The sequence below is a fragment of the Penaeus chinensis genome, chromosome 1 (assembly GCF_019202785.1).
Source record: "Penaeus chinensis breed Huanghai No. 1 chromosome 1, ASM1920278v2, whole genome shotgun sequence".
NCBI classification, from domain to species: domain Eukaryota; kingdom Metazoa; phylum Arthropoda; class Malacostraca; order Decapoda; family Penaeidae; genus Penaeus; species Penaeus chinensis.
In genome coordinates this window covers 7,794,650-7,808,490 of record NC_061819.1, presented here as the reverse complement: position 1 = coordinate 7,808,490, position 13,841 = coordinate 7,794,650, and the positions used below count along the sequence as shown (strand labels likewise).

The 13,841-nt window shown below is 35.7% G+C and overlaps 1 protein-coding gene across 3 annotated transcripts in view; it reads left to right on the top strand.

The window, feature by feature from the left end:
• LOC125042254 (uncharacterized protein C05D11.1-like) overlaps window positions 1–12,680 on the top strand; it is a 61,736-nt gene extending 49,056 nt beyond the window's left edge. For 2 of the 3 annotated variants that reach the window (XM_047637891.1, XM_047637823.1), the window contains exons 3-21: window positions 1,545–1,736; window positions 3,191–3,331; window positions 3,914–4,014; window positions 4,134–4,343; window positions 4,502–4,624; window positions 5,044–5,201; window positions 5,489–5,588; window positions 5,842–6,111; window positions 6,251–6,505; window positions 6,851–7,057; window positions 7,196–7,435; window positions 7,757–7,937; window positions 8,918–9,024; window positions 9,421–9,557; window positions 9,701–9,887; window positions 9,999–10,142; window positions 10,368–10,528; window positions 10,944–11,096; window positions 11,568–12,680. In XM_047637891.1, the coding sequence (XP_047493847.1) occupies window positions 1,545–1,736; window positions 3,191–3,331; window positions 3,914–4,014; window positions 4,134–4,343; window positions 4,502–4,624; window positions 5,044–5,201; window positions 5,489–5,588; window positions 5,842–6,111; window positions 6,251–6,505; window positions 6,851–7,057; window positions 7,196–7,435; window positions 7,757–7,937; window positions 8,918–9,024; window positions 9,421–9,557; window positions 9,701–9,887; window positions 9,999–10,142; window positions 10,368–10,528; window positions 10,944–11,096; window positions 11,568–11,631 (3,131 nt within the window). In that variant the 3' untranslated portion in view covers window positions 11,632–12,680. The remainder of the gene's footprint in view (window positions 1–1,544; window positions 1,737–3,190; window positions 3,332–3,913; window positions 4,015–4,133; window positions 4,344–4,501; window positions 4,625–5,043; window positions 5,202–5,488; window positions 5,589–5,841; window positions 6,112–6,250; window positions 6,506–6,850; window positions 7,058–7,195; window positions 7,436–7,756; window positions 7,938–8,917; window positions 9,025–9,420; window positions 9,558–9,700; window positions 9,888–9,998; window positions 10,143–10,367; window positions 10,529–10,943; window positions 11,097–11,567) is intronic. The other variant, XM_047637977.1, reaches the window with a different exon arrangement.
• Window positions 12,681–13,841: the final 1,161 nt, after the last annotated feature.

The following is a 13,841-nucleotide window of genomic DNA, read 5'->3' as shown; positions in this document are numbered from 1 at the left end:
AATAATAACATCGATGATGTTAATAAAGATGATAGCAGTAATAATGATAGTGATCATAATTAGTACAATCATGATAATGATTTGTATTATCACCATCCTCTTTAGCATCACCATTAAAAGCAGTATCATGACCATTCGTTATAATAAGCGCCAGTATCAAGATCAGCATAAATTTCATTACTAAAAGATAATGACAATCATCACCATCATCATCATCATCATTATCAAAGCATCATCATCACTATCACCGTCGGAATTGTTGAAATCATCATTATCAACTGTAAACTCTTATCATTACCATCGCTTTCAACATTATTATGAATGCCCATGTCATCTGGTTATGCTTATTTTTATCACCAATATGTGATTGTAGTCTTTCGAGTATTATGTTAGTTATACTGAGAACAGAAATTAGATAGGCTTATCTACCTGTCAATCTGTTTATTTAAACTATACCATGTATATCTGTCTGTCTGTATATCTATTTGCCTGTCGCTCTGTCTCTCTCTCTATATATACATATGTGTGTGTGTGTGTGTGTGTGTGTGTGTATGTATATATGTATATTATATATATATATGAAAATATATATGTATGTATATGTATATATACACACACACACAAATGTATGTGTACATATATATATATATGTATGTATGTATGTATGTATGTATGTATGTATGTATGTATATGTATGTATATATATATGTATATAATGTATATAATATATATATATATATATATATATGTATGTGTGTGTGTGTGTGTGTATGTGTGTGTGTGTGTCCATGCATGTCTGTATGTTTATATATATATATATATATATATATGTATGTATGTATTTATGTATGTGCATGTGAGTGTGCATGCTTATGTGTGTGCGTATGTGAATATGTGTGCATGTGCGCGTGTGTATACGTGCTTGTACGTGAGCGTGTATGTGTTTGTGTATTTGTTTGTGTATGTACATTTGTGTATGCGTGCGTGTGCGTGTCTGCATATCTCTTTCTTTAGTATATGGAGAGAATAGTTCGGACAGCCTAGTTTTTACCAGAAAAGGCAAATTTGAGGTTATAACCCCCCTCCCCCCTCTCCCCTCCCCCAATGAAGGACGGAAAATACCAGGAAACTTTTACCTGTCTGACCCACTAACACACCTACATGCATGAAATTTCGACCTTCATTAATATGTCTTTTGATGTGATTTCACTGTAAGTTTAAAGTTCATTAAAATATATCAGCATATGCAGTAAACATACTCACTAATTGCCTTGGAAAAGAAATCATAATGTAAATGAGCTTTAACGACATATTTTTTGTTTTGTTTCTATATAAGGCCTGTGTTTCCCCATTTGTGTTTAAAAATATATTTTGTGAGCAACAATAACTCCTAAGGAAATGGAGATTTCTCAACCAAACACGAAATAGAGTGAATAAGCAAGAATCACCCTCAGCACACCAGGTAGCCCCATCATTTAGCTTAGTCCCCCCGCCACTTCGCGGTCCATCCTCACCGAGCGCCGTTCTCTGCCGTTCTCCCGCAGTAGTGATGGCGGCCCCAAAACAGCAGGGCGTGAGCACCAACTCCACCGCCCTATCTTCCAACTATGAATTCCTGTGCGAACTGCGAGCCAGCGGGACCATCCCGGTGGTCAAGTACAGGAGTCGCCGCACGGGCATGAACGTGGTGATCGCCAGGGTGGAAGGGCCGGTCGTCAATGGATACTTCACCCTTGGTAAGTCTCAACATCTGGAGTTCTCCCGTTATTTCGAAAGCTGGGGTTATTTTAACCTGTTATAACGGCACCCTTGGGCATGAGGGGCCTTGGGCACTGGGGCTTCAATGGTGTCAAAGGTAGTGAGGTGAGGTGCAGTCTATCTTTGAAAGGATTGAAGCGGTTGCAACATATTTTCTGCAGCGGAAGAGCAATGACCTTAGAATTGTTTTTTTTTCGAGTCGTTCCTGGATCGTTCGCGTGATAATTTACCGTTTCTGTTTTTCATTTGTCATTTAGAGTTAGATTTTTAAAAAGTTTGGAATGATATGTGATATATTTCTTCAAATATTTATTTATGTAGTGTATTTATTTATAACGAGTGAGATATCTGATTAGGCTTATTTAGTTATACAATTCAGGCTGGCTTATGACAGATTTATGGTTTCAGTCATCCATATTATGGATATATTATGATGTTATTTGTTATATTTTTCATATTAAGATATTTGTACTTGTGTATATATACAATATATATATATATATAATATAAAATGTGTGTGTATTTATGTTAACACACGTGCATACATACATACATACTCACACACACTCAAATATATATTATCTATTACATGTTGTACATTTCATATATAATGTATACTATATATTATATATTATACATTATACATCATACATCATACATCATACATCATATATCAAGTACACACACACACACACACACACACACACACACATACATACATACATACATACATACATACATACATACATACATACATACATACATACATATACACACATACACACACATACACATACATGCACATACATGCACACGCACACGCACACGCACACGCACACGCACACGCACACGCACACGCACACGCACACACACACACACACACACACACACACACACACACACACACACACACACACACACACACACACACACACACACACACACACACACACACACACACACACACACACACACACACACACACACATACACACATATATATATGCATGCATTCACACATGCATTCATACACATACACACACTTACATACACACACTTACATACACACACTTACATACACACACTTACATACACACACTTACATATACACACATACATACACATACACACTTTTTCTCTTTTACTCTTTTCTTCTCTCCCTCCCTTCCTTCCCCCCTCTCTCCTCTCTACTCTCTCCTCTCTCCCTCCATTTTTCCTTCTCTCCCCCTCCATTCTCTCCCCACCTTGTTCCCCTCCCCTCTCTCCATCCCTCCACTCCCATGCCCTCCCCCTCCCCCTCCCCCTTTTCACTATTCATACTCTTCTTGTTTTTTGGTGAAACTTACAGGAAATTTTGTAAGCTGCTAAAGGTTTTAACATTTTTGAGTACAAATAACACTCAGATTTAAACTCATTTAATTTTATTTTGCAGCAACTGAAGCCCATGACGATGATGGTTTGCCACACACCCTGGAGCACTTGGTGTTCTTAGGTAGTGAAGAATACCCTTACAAGGGTGTTCTTGATCTCCTGGCCAACCGCTGCCTCGCCTCAGGAACAAATGCTTGGACTGGTGAGTAGCGTTGACAGCTCTTTTGAAAGATGCCAGATAGATTGATGGAGACATTGTGGTTTAGGAAAATGAATTTGTCTCCTGTTATTTTTAACCCCGTCTTTACCCAAAATTGACTTTAGATATATATATAGGACACTTCTTTCTACTAATCACATGACAGTAGCAACTTAGTTTGCTTTCATAGGATCTAATTGTCAAGTCGAGTCGAGTTCAAAACTTTGCTAATAGTGTTACCAATTATTTTACCAGTTTTTTTGGCACCTGCTGATGATTCAGAAGTGATTTTGTTTACTAGAGGGCAGAAATCCTCATAAAGATGTGACTGCCAATTAAACCTTGTTAGAATGACAAACCTAGTTCAAAACCATTTTTTATGAACCACTTCTCTTTTTGACCAGGTAATCGTGGAAGTAAATCAATACCTGGGATTTAAATGAGAATGAAAAATTATTTAAAAAATGCTCCATCATTTAAGAATTGAAGATCAAATTTGGGCTTCCAGTAAACTTCACTGTAGATACAATCTTGTGTATAACTTTTGCAAGTATTCCTAGTAAAATTACTCTTGTCTCCATACAGATACTGATCACACAGCCTACACCGTCCAAACAGCAGGGAGTGAAGGTTTCTTGAACCTGTTGCCAATCTACGTTGACCATCTCCTCTACCCTACACTAACCGTAAGCGTATTTCTAATCAAGTTAGATTGATTTGAATTTTTTTGTTGCTGTTGTTGTCGTAGTTGTAAACCCACTTGATGTGAATAAAGAATTGATGTCCTATTTTCCTATTTCTCAAGGACTCTGGATTCATCACCGAAGTGTACCACATAACGGGTGATGGTGAAGATGCAGGAGTGGTATATTCAGAGATGCAAGCCCGTGAGAACACAGACAGTGACAGATGCTATCGTGCCATGCTCAGAGCCATGTACCCCCACCCCAGTGGCTACAGGTCTGAGACTGGAGGCATCATGAAGAACTTACGGGAAAGCACTTCCAATCAGAAGGTAGGTGGAATGTTTTCCTGCACTTTAGGCATTGGGGCTTTGTAGTAACTTATCATGAGTGTTGTGATTAATTTCATGGTGAATATTTTCTGAAATAGTTGGGTTTGTGTTAATTAACCTGAAGGGAAGCTATATTTCATAAAAGTATTGTTTTACAGATTCGCAAGTACCACCACGAATTTTACCGTCCAGAAAACCTCAACATTATCATCACTGGTCAGGTTGAACCAGAGGAAGTCTTTTCTGCTTTGGAAGGAATTGAACAAAAAATTCTCAGGAAGGCAAGTCTCCTAATATTTGAACGATAACAGTAGCAAAAGAGTCAGAGGTTATTTTCTTTTCATTGAATAGTGGGGTCTATTTTAGTATGGATATCTGTATTTTTTATTAGTTTGCTTCTTTTTTTTTCTATCTTTCTTCTTTTTTTTTCTTTTTTTTTCCCACATACAGTTAACATTTTGGTTACCTATTTTCTCCCAGAAAACTTTGTATCCATGAGTTAGTCAAGCAATGTCAGCATTATGAAATTAATGCCTTAGAGTTTCATTGGTAACCAGATACCATACTAAAGTACAACTGCAAATTTTTCAAAACGAGAGCAGGAAAGGTGTGATGGTATGAAAGATATCAAGTGTGAATTATGAAATGAAACAAAGACAACAAAGACATGTATTGAAATGTCATACTGATCTTGAAACAGGCTGAAGATAGAGGCGCTTACGTCCGACCATGGCAGAGCCCCGTGCCACCCATTGTGGGCTCAGTTGACCAGCTTGTGGAGTACCCAAGTGACACTGAAGATACTGGTTTGGTCCTTGCTGCTTGGCGAGGACCATCTGCTGTCTCACAAATTAATGAGTAAGTATTAGAGCTTAGATGATATTGTCTATTGAGAGGTAGAGGTGGAATACAGTTGATTTAAGGTATTTATTTTTTTTTATTATTTTTTTTTTTATTATTTTTTCCCCCCCCTTTAAATTTTCTGATGTTTCTTCTCTTCCTTCTCTACCAAATTCTTCGTAGGAGTATTGATACAGAAGTTCTCAAAACATGGAATTCATATATATATATATATATATATATATATATATATATATATATATATATATATATATATATTATTAATTTTTTTTTTTTTTTTACAGATTGATGAGCATGGGTGTGTTGATGGAGTACCTCACTCATTCCTCAGTCTCACCTTTACCAAGTGTCTTTGTTGAAGTGGAGGATCCTCTTTCCAGCAATGTAAGTAATTTTCTAATTTTCTGGTTCATAGTGGTTTTGATTATAACACTAGTCTTTATGATTTTTCATACATTATATATAGAAAAGAGAAAAGATGAAGGTTCTACTGCAATAAACTAGTATACATTTTACTTGTTTTCTTCTTCTTTCACATTTTTTCACCATTCTCAGAATAATTTGAGCATAATCCAACATTTTTATAGTTGTGAGAGCAAAGTTATGTGAACTATCTTATCCTTGAATCCTTGAACAGGTTTATCACAGCTGTTATGAAAATTCTGTATCCACGTGCTACTTTGAGTTCACCGGTGTCCCACGAGAAAAGGTAGACCTAGTGAAGCCAGTCCTGATGGACACACTCAACAAGATTGTGTCTGGTACCATCCCCATAGACATGAATGTTATGAGGGATATCCTCTCCAACCTCATCTTGAAGCAAGAGAGCCGTTTGGAAACTTCACCTCATGACACCATAGCTGACTTTATCATTGGAGACTTGCTTTATGGTCAGCAGTGTAGAGATGTAAGTAACTACTGTTTTAAGTGGGGATGAATTTATATCTAGAAAATTATGTGCACATGAAGGTGTAACTAGGATCAGAGAAACTAAAATCCTTTTGATTTTTGGTCTTTGTATTTATATGGTCACTATTTTTTTTCAGCTGGACACAAGGCTGAACAAGAAGCTATGGTATGAGCACCTCCTGACCAAAACGGCCGACTGCTGGATTGGTCTCATTCGCCAATACTTCATAAATGGCGATTTGGTGTTGATTCGAGGTATCCCATCTGTACAAGAAGCCACAAGACTTGATGAGGAAGAAAAAGCAAGAATAGAAGCAAGAAAGCAACAAATTGGAGAAGAAGGCTTGAAAATGTGGCATGACAGAGTTGAGGAAGCCAAGAAAACCAATGAGGTATTTTAGCTCCTTTTAATCTTCAGTTTAGCAGTCAGTAGGGTGATGGTTCTCAAAGTTAGATTGTCTTTAGCTGACTGAGTAAAAGGTATTTTTCACATGTTCTGAATGCCACTTACCTTTTATTTTGATTTGACCGTGAATGCCAGTAAAAGATCAGGTACATGATAAGGAAGAAAATTTATATTATCTTTTTATTAGTATACTGGTAAATACAAACACATATGTATTAATTTTATTGTTTGTTTATTATATACCTGAAATACAAGGATAGAAAAGGGTACATAATCTTTATTGAAAACCCTTTTGTCTGCATCAATTTATCATTATATCTGCTTCCCATAGATTCCTCCTCCTCCTGAGATGCTGCAGTCAGTCCCAGTTCCAGGAACACACAGCATCAACTTCCATCCCCTGCAAGCCTTCAGCAACCATGGTGAACAAAGAACACACTCCACCATGAAACAGCAGCCCCAAGCCAACCTTCCACTCCAGCTCAGTGACTTGCCTGTAAAGTTCCAGCTTGACAACCTGCACTCGAACTTTGTAGAGGTGAGTGTTTTGGGGCAAACTATTCTTGACTAACCAGTATGTACAAAAGCACAGACACACTCTTCAACATTAGACTAAGTCAGATCTCCAAAAGAATCATAATTAAAATAAGTAACAAACCTCTCTTTTCTCTCCTAGATGATTGCTATTCTCGACACCTCAACTGTGCCTGCGACTCTTCGACCGTACATCATGCTCCTGCTAGACCTTATCTTTGAATCCCCAATTCAGCGTGGCAACTCTATCATTCCATACGAAGAAGTTGTCCGTGAATTGTCTGCAGATACAATCTACAGAGACAGCCAGATTGGCCTTGGTCTTTCAAGTGGCAAGTTCTCTTGTGGACCTTATTGCACTAATGCGGTTGTGGTTATCAAGGTGAGTAATTGTAATTAAGGCAGTAATCCATTACTTCATCTAGTTTGCATAATTACTTATAAGCATAAGTTTTTGTAAAGAGAAGGTGCTTAGAAGTTCATGAAACAAGATTTGCTTCTTTTTTTTTTGGGGGGGTGGGGTTAATACTTCTGAGTATCAGCAGCCTTTTATGAACATGGGATAAGCTGCTTAGGTTACTGGTGTGATAAAAGTAATTTTTAGATGAATGTAAAACAAGATGATATGATAAAAACTTAATTTGATTAATTAAAATAAATTTAGAGAGTAGGAGAATTTATACACCATAAACATTCCTTTCAGGTGGAGATGCCAAAATACAGGAAGGGAGTACAGTGGTTAAAAGAAGTGTTGTTTGCCAGCCAGCTGTCTGCAGATCGTATACGAGTAAAAGCCAACAAACTCATCAACTCCATCGGTGAAGCTAAGCGCAGTGGGCCCAAGCTCCTGCAGCTTATGTTCAATGATGTTGTTTTCAAGAAAGGTTAGTATCATTGGAAGTACTTAATTTTCATCACCACCATCTTTCTTCTTTTCCTTCATTTTCTCTCTCTCCCTCTCCTACTTCTACTTCAGTTCCTCTTCCTTCCTCTCTTTCTTCTCCTCCTCATCCTCCTCCTTCCTCACTTACTCCTCTTCCCTCCCTTCATAATCTTCATTGTTCTCTGTCTCCTCTCTAATAATCATATGCCTTCTTATAATCTTTCTTTGTTTCCTTTTCCTCTTACTTCTGTATTTTGGTTTTGTTAACCCATTAGATCTGGATGCTTCACTGCCATCACAAAATATGGGCATTAGGGTTGCTTGAGCAGCCACTCTGACGGGTGCACAGCTTGTAGGCCAGGTGCACAAGAACACTCGTATGGTGTCAAGAGTTTGCAATGTTATTTTCTCTTTTTCTACATAATTTTTTTTCATTGCCTGTATCTGTCTTTTGATTTACTTTATCCAGATAGCAATAGACTGTTTTCCTTGTGCAGACTCCATATTATCTCTCTAGGTAGCCCATAACTTTTTTGTTATTGTGATATTCAATTTTCTGTAATACAACCTGCACTGCTAGTCAAGGATCCTTGGCATGAAAATATCCTGCTCCCCGGAGTCGGCACTCTTCTAGTCATGGCTCACAGATAATACATTTCGCACTTGTTTATCAATGGAAATAGTGCAGAAGCCCCTTTCCTAAACACCAAACGAGTCTAATCCCCTTCCAAGAGCTTTGTGCACTCGTGGCAAGTTATTCCTGTCACTCCAAAATTCTCACAACTGCAAGTTTGCGTCACCCCTGTCCACAGCCAAATTTTCCCATGACGGCGTGTTCATATCGCCTGCCCCACAAGCTAATATTTTTCATGGTCACATCATCCAGATCACATGGGTTTATGGTGATAATGATAATATGATCATTGTCTCCATGGGCTAAAATGCTGATTATCTCTTGTTTTTTTTTGTTTTTTATAACAGAATCCAACAAAAACCAGCAAAACATCCTCCGTCAACAGAAGTTCCTTACACAGTTGCTCACTAGACTTGACACGGAAGAGATGCAGATCTTGAAGGAGTTAGAAGAGGTGAGCATGCAGCACAAAGCTATTTGAAACAGCTCTATTAAACAGTTTGTTAATGTTTATGATATTAATAGGATAAAGGTATATATTGGGCTGTAACCTGCTCTTATGAATTCAGAATCCTGCTTTCCAATGTAACTCTCTTTGATTATATGTTATAACCTTCTGTTTTGTCTGTTTACTTGTTTTATATTTGGTTTATGTGGATGGTGGTAATAGACATATGTGATTGCAATGTATTTGTATATATGGGTAATATTCGGTAGAAATATCTTTCATAATGTATTTTTCCCAGTAGTGCAATGTTCCTTTCTAAACCTTTATAAAATGATGATAAAGATGTATTCATAGTTTAGTTTAGTGTCTTTGTTACTATCTCAAGAATCTTTCTTTTTACAGGTGAGATGCTCCATGGTAAATAAAGATCGTATAACTATACACATGGCAACTGACATGCAAAAATTGGCATCTCTTCAAGATGTATTTACCCCATGGATGGACTTTGTTCCAAATGTTGAAACTCCTAAAGAAAAGCTGTAAGTATATATATTTTTTTTTTTTTTTAATTATTCATAAGGTGTCAATCGTGTAGTTAATAAAGTATCTTTAGCATTAAAGTCTTTAACCTAATATTTTTTCAGGATAAATGAGGCTCTAATCAAGTACATTTTATTTACAGCCTAAACGTGATCCCAGACAGTGAATTGCGTTCTAATGAAGACCTCGGAACCGTGACTGGCTTTTTAACTGGTGTTGGCTCTGTTGAATCAGCTTACCTTCTACAGTACACCCGTTGTGTCACTGAGCACAGGGACTGGGATGTTCCTGCTATACTCACAGCTATCCAATACTTGACACAGCTTGAGGTTTGTCTTCGGATCATTTCTGGAAATAATGCTTGTAAACTTAACTATAGATTTTGTAAGTATTTCACACATGGCATTTTTATTAAAAATGTTTGTTTTTTTCTTTTTTAGGGACCGATGTGGAGAGAAATCAGAGGTAAAGGACTTGCCTATTCTTATAGCATGACACTGCAGCCATCAGAAGGTTCTCTCAATCTAAAGCTAGCCAGAGCAGCTCAGTTGACAAGAGCTTATGAAGAAGCTCTTAATATTTTGGTGAGTAAAAAAAAAAGAAAATGTAATTATGGCTATTTTTATATTAGTAGTAGAATTTATTTAGTATGAATATTTTCCATGATTTCACCAGTCCATACAGGAGGGACATTCTTACTGAGTTCCAACCCCCTTTACATAGCTTCCTGTGAATCGAACCTCATTCCTTTTATTTATTAGGAAAGGCATAAGGTACTGATGACCTGCAATGTATTTTAATATTCACAGAATTCACACATCAACGGATCAACATCGTGGGACACAAACCTGCTTGAGTCAGCCCGCAGCTCCCTCATCTACGAGATCATTGACAGAGAGGCTGTTGTATCCGATGTTGTGCAGCAATCCCTCCTAGCATATTTCCGCAGGGTGCCACATTCTTACAACAAGTGAGTGAGGTTTTCGATGCTACTAGTTGCTATCTTATGATGTGATAGCTTTGTGTAATAATTTAGCATAGTTATGATTGACTATGATTGCTTTTTGGTGTTACCATTTGCTCTGAAGATCTATTAATAATCTTAGAGTTTTGATATTATGACAGTTTTGAAGAACAAGATTCATTTGCTGAACACTCTTTTCTATGAAGAGTGAGATTAGAAAATTATATTCTGCAGAACAGACTTCATGTTTTAAAATTCTTATGTAGGAGCACTTTAGGAAGTTACATATATATCAAATCTTCAAAATTAGAACTGGAGCTTTTTTTTAACACAGCATGAAAAAAAAAAAATCTGATGTGACCTTTGATGACTGGTTTTTCCTCCTTATTATTATTCCTAAATATTTTTTTCTCATCTGCAGGGATCTTATTGACAAGATTTCAAGTGTAACACTAGAAGATGTAAAACGTGTTGCACTGAAGTACTTCACGCCCCTCGTAAATCCCCAAACCTCTCGAACTGTTATTGTTTGTCATCCTTCTAAAGTCAGGGAGACCGAAGAGGAGTTGCGAAAGTAAGTATCTTCAAAAATATGGTAATTAACAACTGTAGCAGTGCTCTCATATATTTAGTCATATATTATAGATTATTATGTGCAGTTGAAAAAATAGTAAAATATAATTTTTTCAAGTAATTTTTATTTGTATATCTTTATAACTGTCTGCTGTTTTTTAATGATTTATAGTTAAGGTAGACTGTTTTTAATAATTTGACTAGAGTAATGAATTTAGTTGTTACTAACTTTAACCTTCCCCCAAAGTATAACTACACTTGATATGATTCTTAAAAAGTTAAAAAAGTTAAAATGTCAGTTACATAGTCATTATATGTCATATTTTTTTCCTACATTTGCCACAATAACCTCAGTTTAGTGTAGTTGCCTCAGTGCCTTTAGAAAAATCATTTGTAGCATGAGGAATCCTTTAGAATTGATCACAGTGTAACAATAGATTGCTCATGAAATGTTTATGTTCTCTTCTTACAGGTTTGGCCAGAACTTGGAAGTAATTGCCTCGCTTGAGGACAGCAGATTTGGACACTTAATCTGAACACTAAATTATTAGAAGGGAAAGGATTTTTTTTTTTTTTTTCTACGTGATATTGTTACAACTACAAACTGGTCATGAGTAAAACTGATCCTATTGTTCATAGCAGCTTTGTTGGATCTCTTTATATGAACTCCTAAAAGTTAATTTAATGTCATGTAGATTCATATTTTTATTACATTATTACTATTTCCTATCCAGTCCCCCAATCCTTAAATATATTTAAATGAACTCAGGTTTCAGTTACTTTGAAGGAATTGCTTATTTGTCACTTTTGATGTGATGCAACTGAAGGACAAGCTAATTATGCCTCTCCTCTTCCAGAAAAAAGGAATAAGATAGTGATTTATTGTTTTGTCATTTTTGGAAGATAGCATCAGAGAGATGCCAAGTTACTAAATCATGGAAAGAGAGATTAAGAAATTCATAGATTTATATATATATTTTGCATTTTTAAACAAGGGCTTCTGACTGTAAGATATTTGAAGACAATAACAGGTTGAATCACCAAACTTTAAACAGTTGTGCACAATTTTATCAAGAGCTTGGCACTAAAATTATCTTTATATTGCTTACACTGGTAAACAAAATTACCTGTAGCAGTCACCAGATCCAGCATACTTCAATTGCATTTATGTCTTCAAGATTAGTATACCCATGTATCTTTATCTTATTTATGAGAAGTTTTAAATAAATCATTTTATAAAATTTTCACAAGATGTACTTTGAGTCACCAATAAAAAATGTGCTTTCAAAAGGAAAAGGTTGTTACAAATTATTAAATTTTGTTACCATATTTTTATAAGTAGTATAGTTATTTTGGTTTACAATGTTCTTATAATTAGCTTGAGCGTAATATGTCTTTTTGCTACAAGTAATTTATGTAAGATTTATTTTATATTCTGCTGTATGCTAAAGTTAGGAATTAGAAACACCAAGATATTTTTTTATCGGAATGTCTATAGAGTATTATTATTTATCCGTATCTCTTGAAATATTCAGAGACTGTGACTAAGATCATTTATTTGAACTATTAAACAGTGATAAAAACAGACCTGTCTTTTTATATTATTCAGCAAATAGTAACAGCATTTTTTCATGCCGTTCGTGTATGGAAACTTGCGTGGAATCGATTTATATTGGGCAGTAGTATGGAGAATTCTTCTATTTATTTATTTTTCCCCTCATTGGAAACAATATATTTTTGTAGCGGGTATTAAAAGGATTGTGCATGGAACTGAAAGTGTAAAGAGGGTGAAGCAGAGTGAAAAGTGTTTTATGATATGAAACAAACTTGCTGTACCTTAACAAACAAAAAAAGCTTCAGTTTAGGAAAGAAGAAAAATGGATGGAATAATTTGGTATGGTTGTTCAAAAAGTATATTTTTAAGTTGGCTCAAAATTTTACCCTTTTATCCTTGGTTTACAATTTCTTATCCAGCAGGACCTTCTCAGATCTTCAGCTAACCACCACTCATCCACATGCTTTGTATTTGCTTTCATTTTCTGTCTCACATGTAAAGATAAAGTGAATTCTTATTTATAGAATAAACTTTTATATTTCGAATGTTTATTTCAGGAGTATACCTTTCTTAATAAAAAGATATTTAAATTTTAAGAATTAGAAAGTGATATTTCAGAATGGCAATCAGTGAACATAAATGAACAGATGAGTACAAATATACAGAAAGAATGTCATAAAGCTGTCACAGCTCATTTATCAAGAAAATATGACATGTAGAAAACGTATGAATGAGAATGAATATCTTCACAATACAAGAGATGTATTTGACTGGTTTCAATTATGTCTTCGTCAGAAATACATGATATAATCGAAACTGGCCAAATACATCTCTTGTATTGTGAAGATATTCATTCTCATTCATACCTTTTCTACATTTGTCAACATGAATATGGTTCATATCTATGACATCTCATGTTTAGGGTGAAAGGAGACATTAATAAATTTATCTAACTCTGCCTTGAATATGGCTTTTGTTATAAAACTGATTTGATTCTGTGCTTGTTTTAAAAAATGACGGTTGGAGATTTTCTAAAAATCAATTATAGTGTTGGAGAAATGTTTAAAGTCCATTATGATTTCTCCAAGTTACACCCCTCTAATCCCTGGCTCATTGTAGCCGCTGTAGGGGATCACCTCAAACTTGAACCTCGGCCCTTGCCTCATCTAATTTTGCATGGTCTTTTCTTCT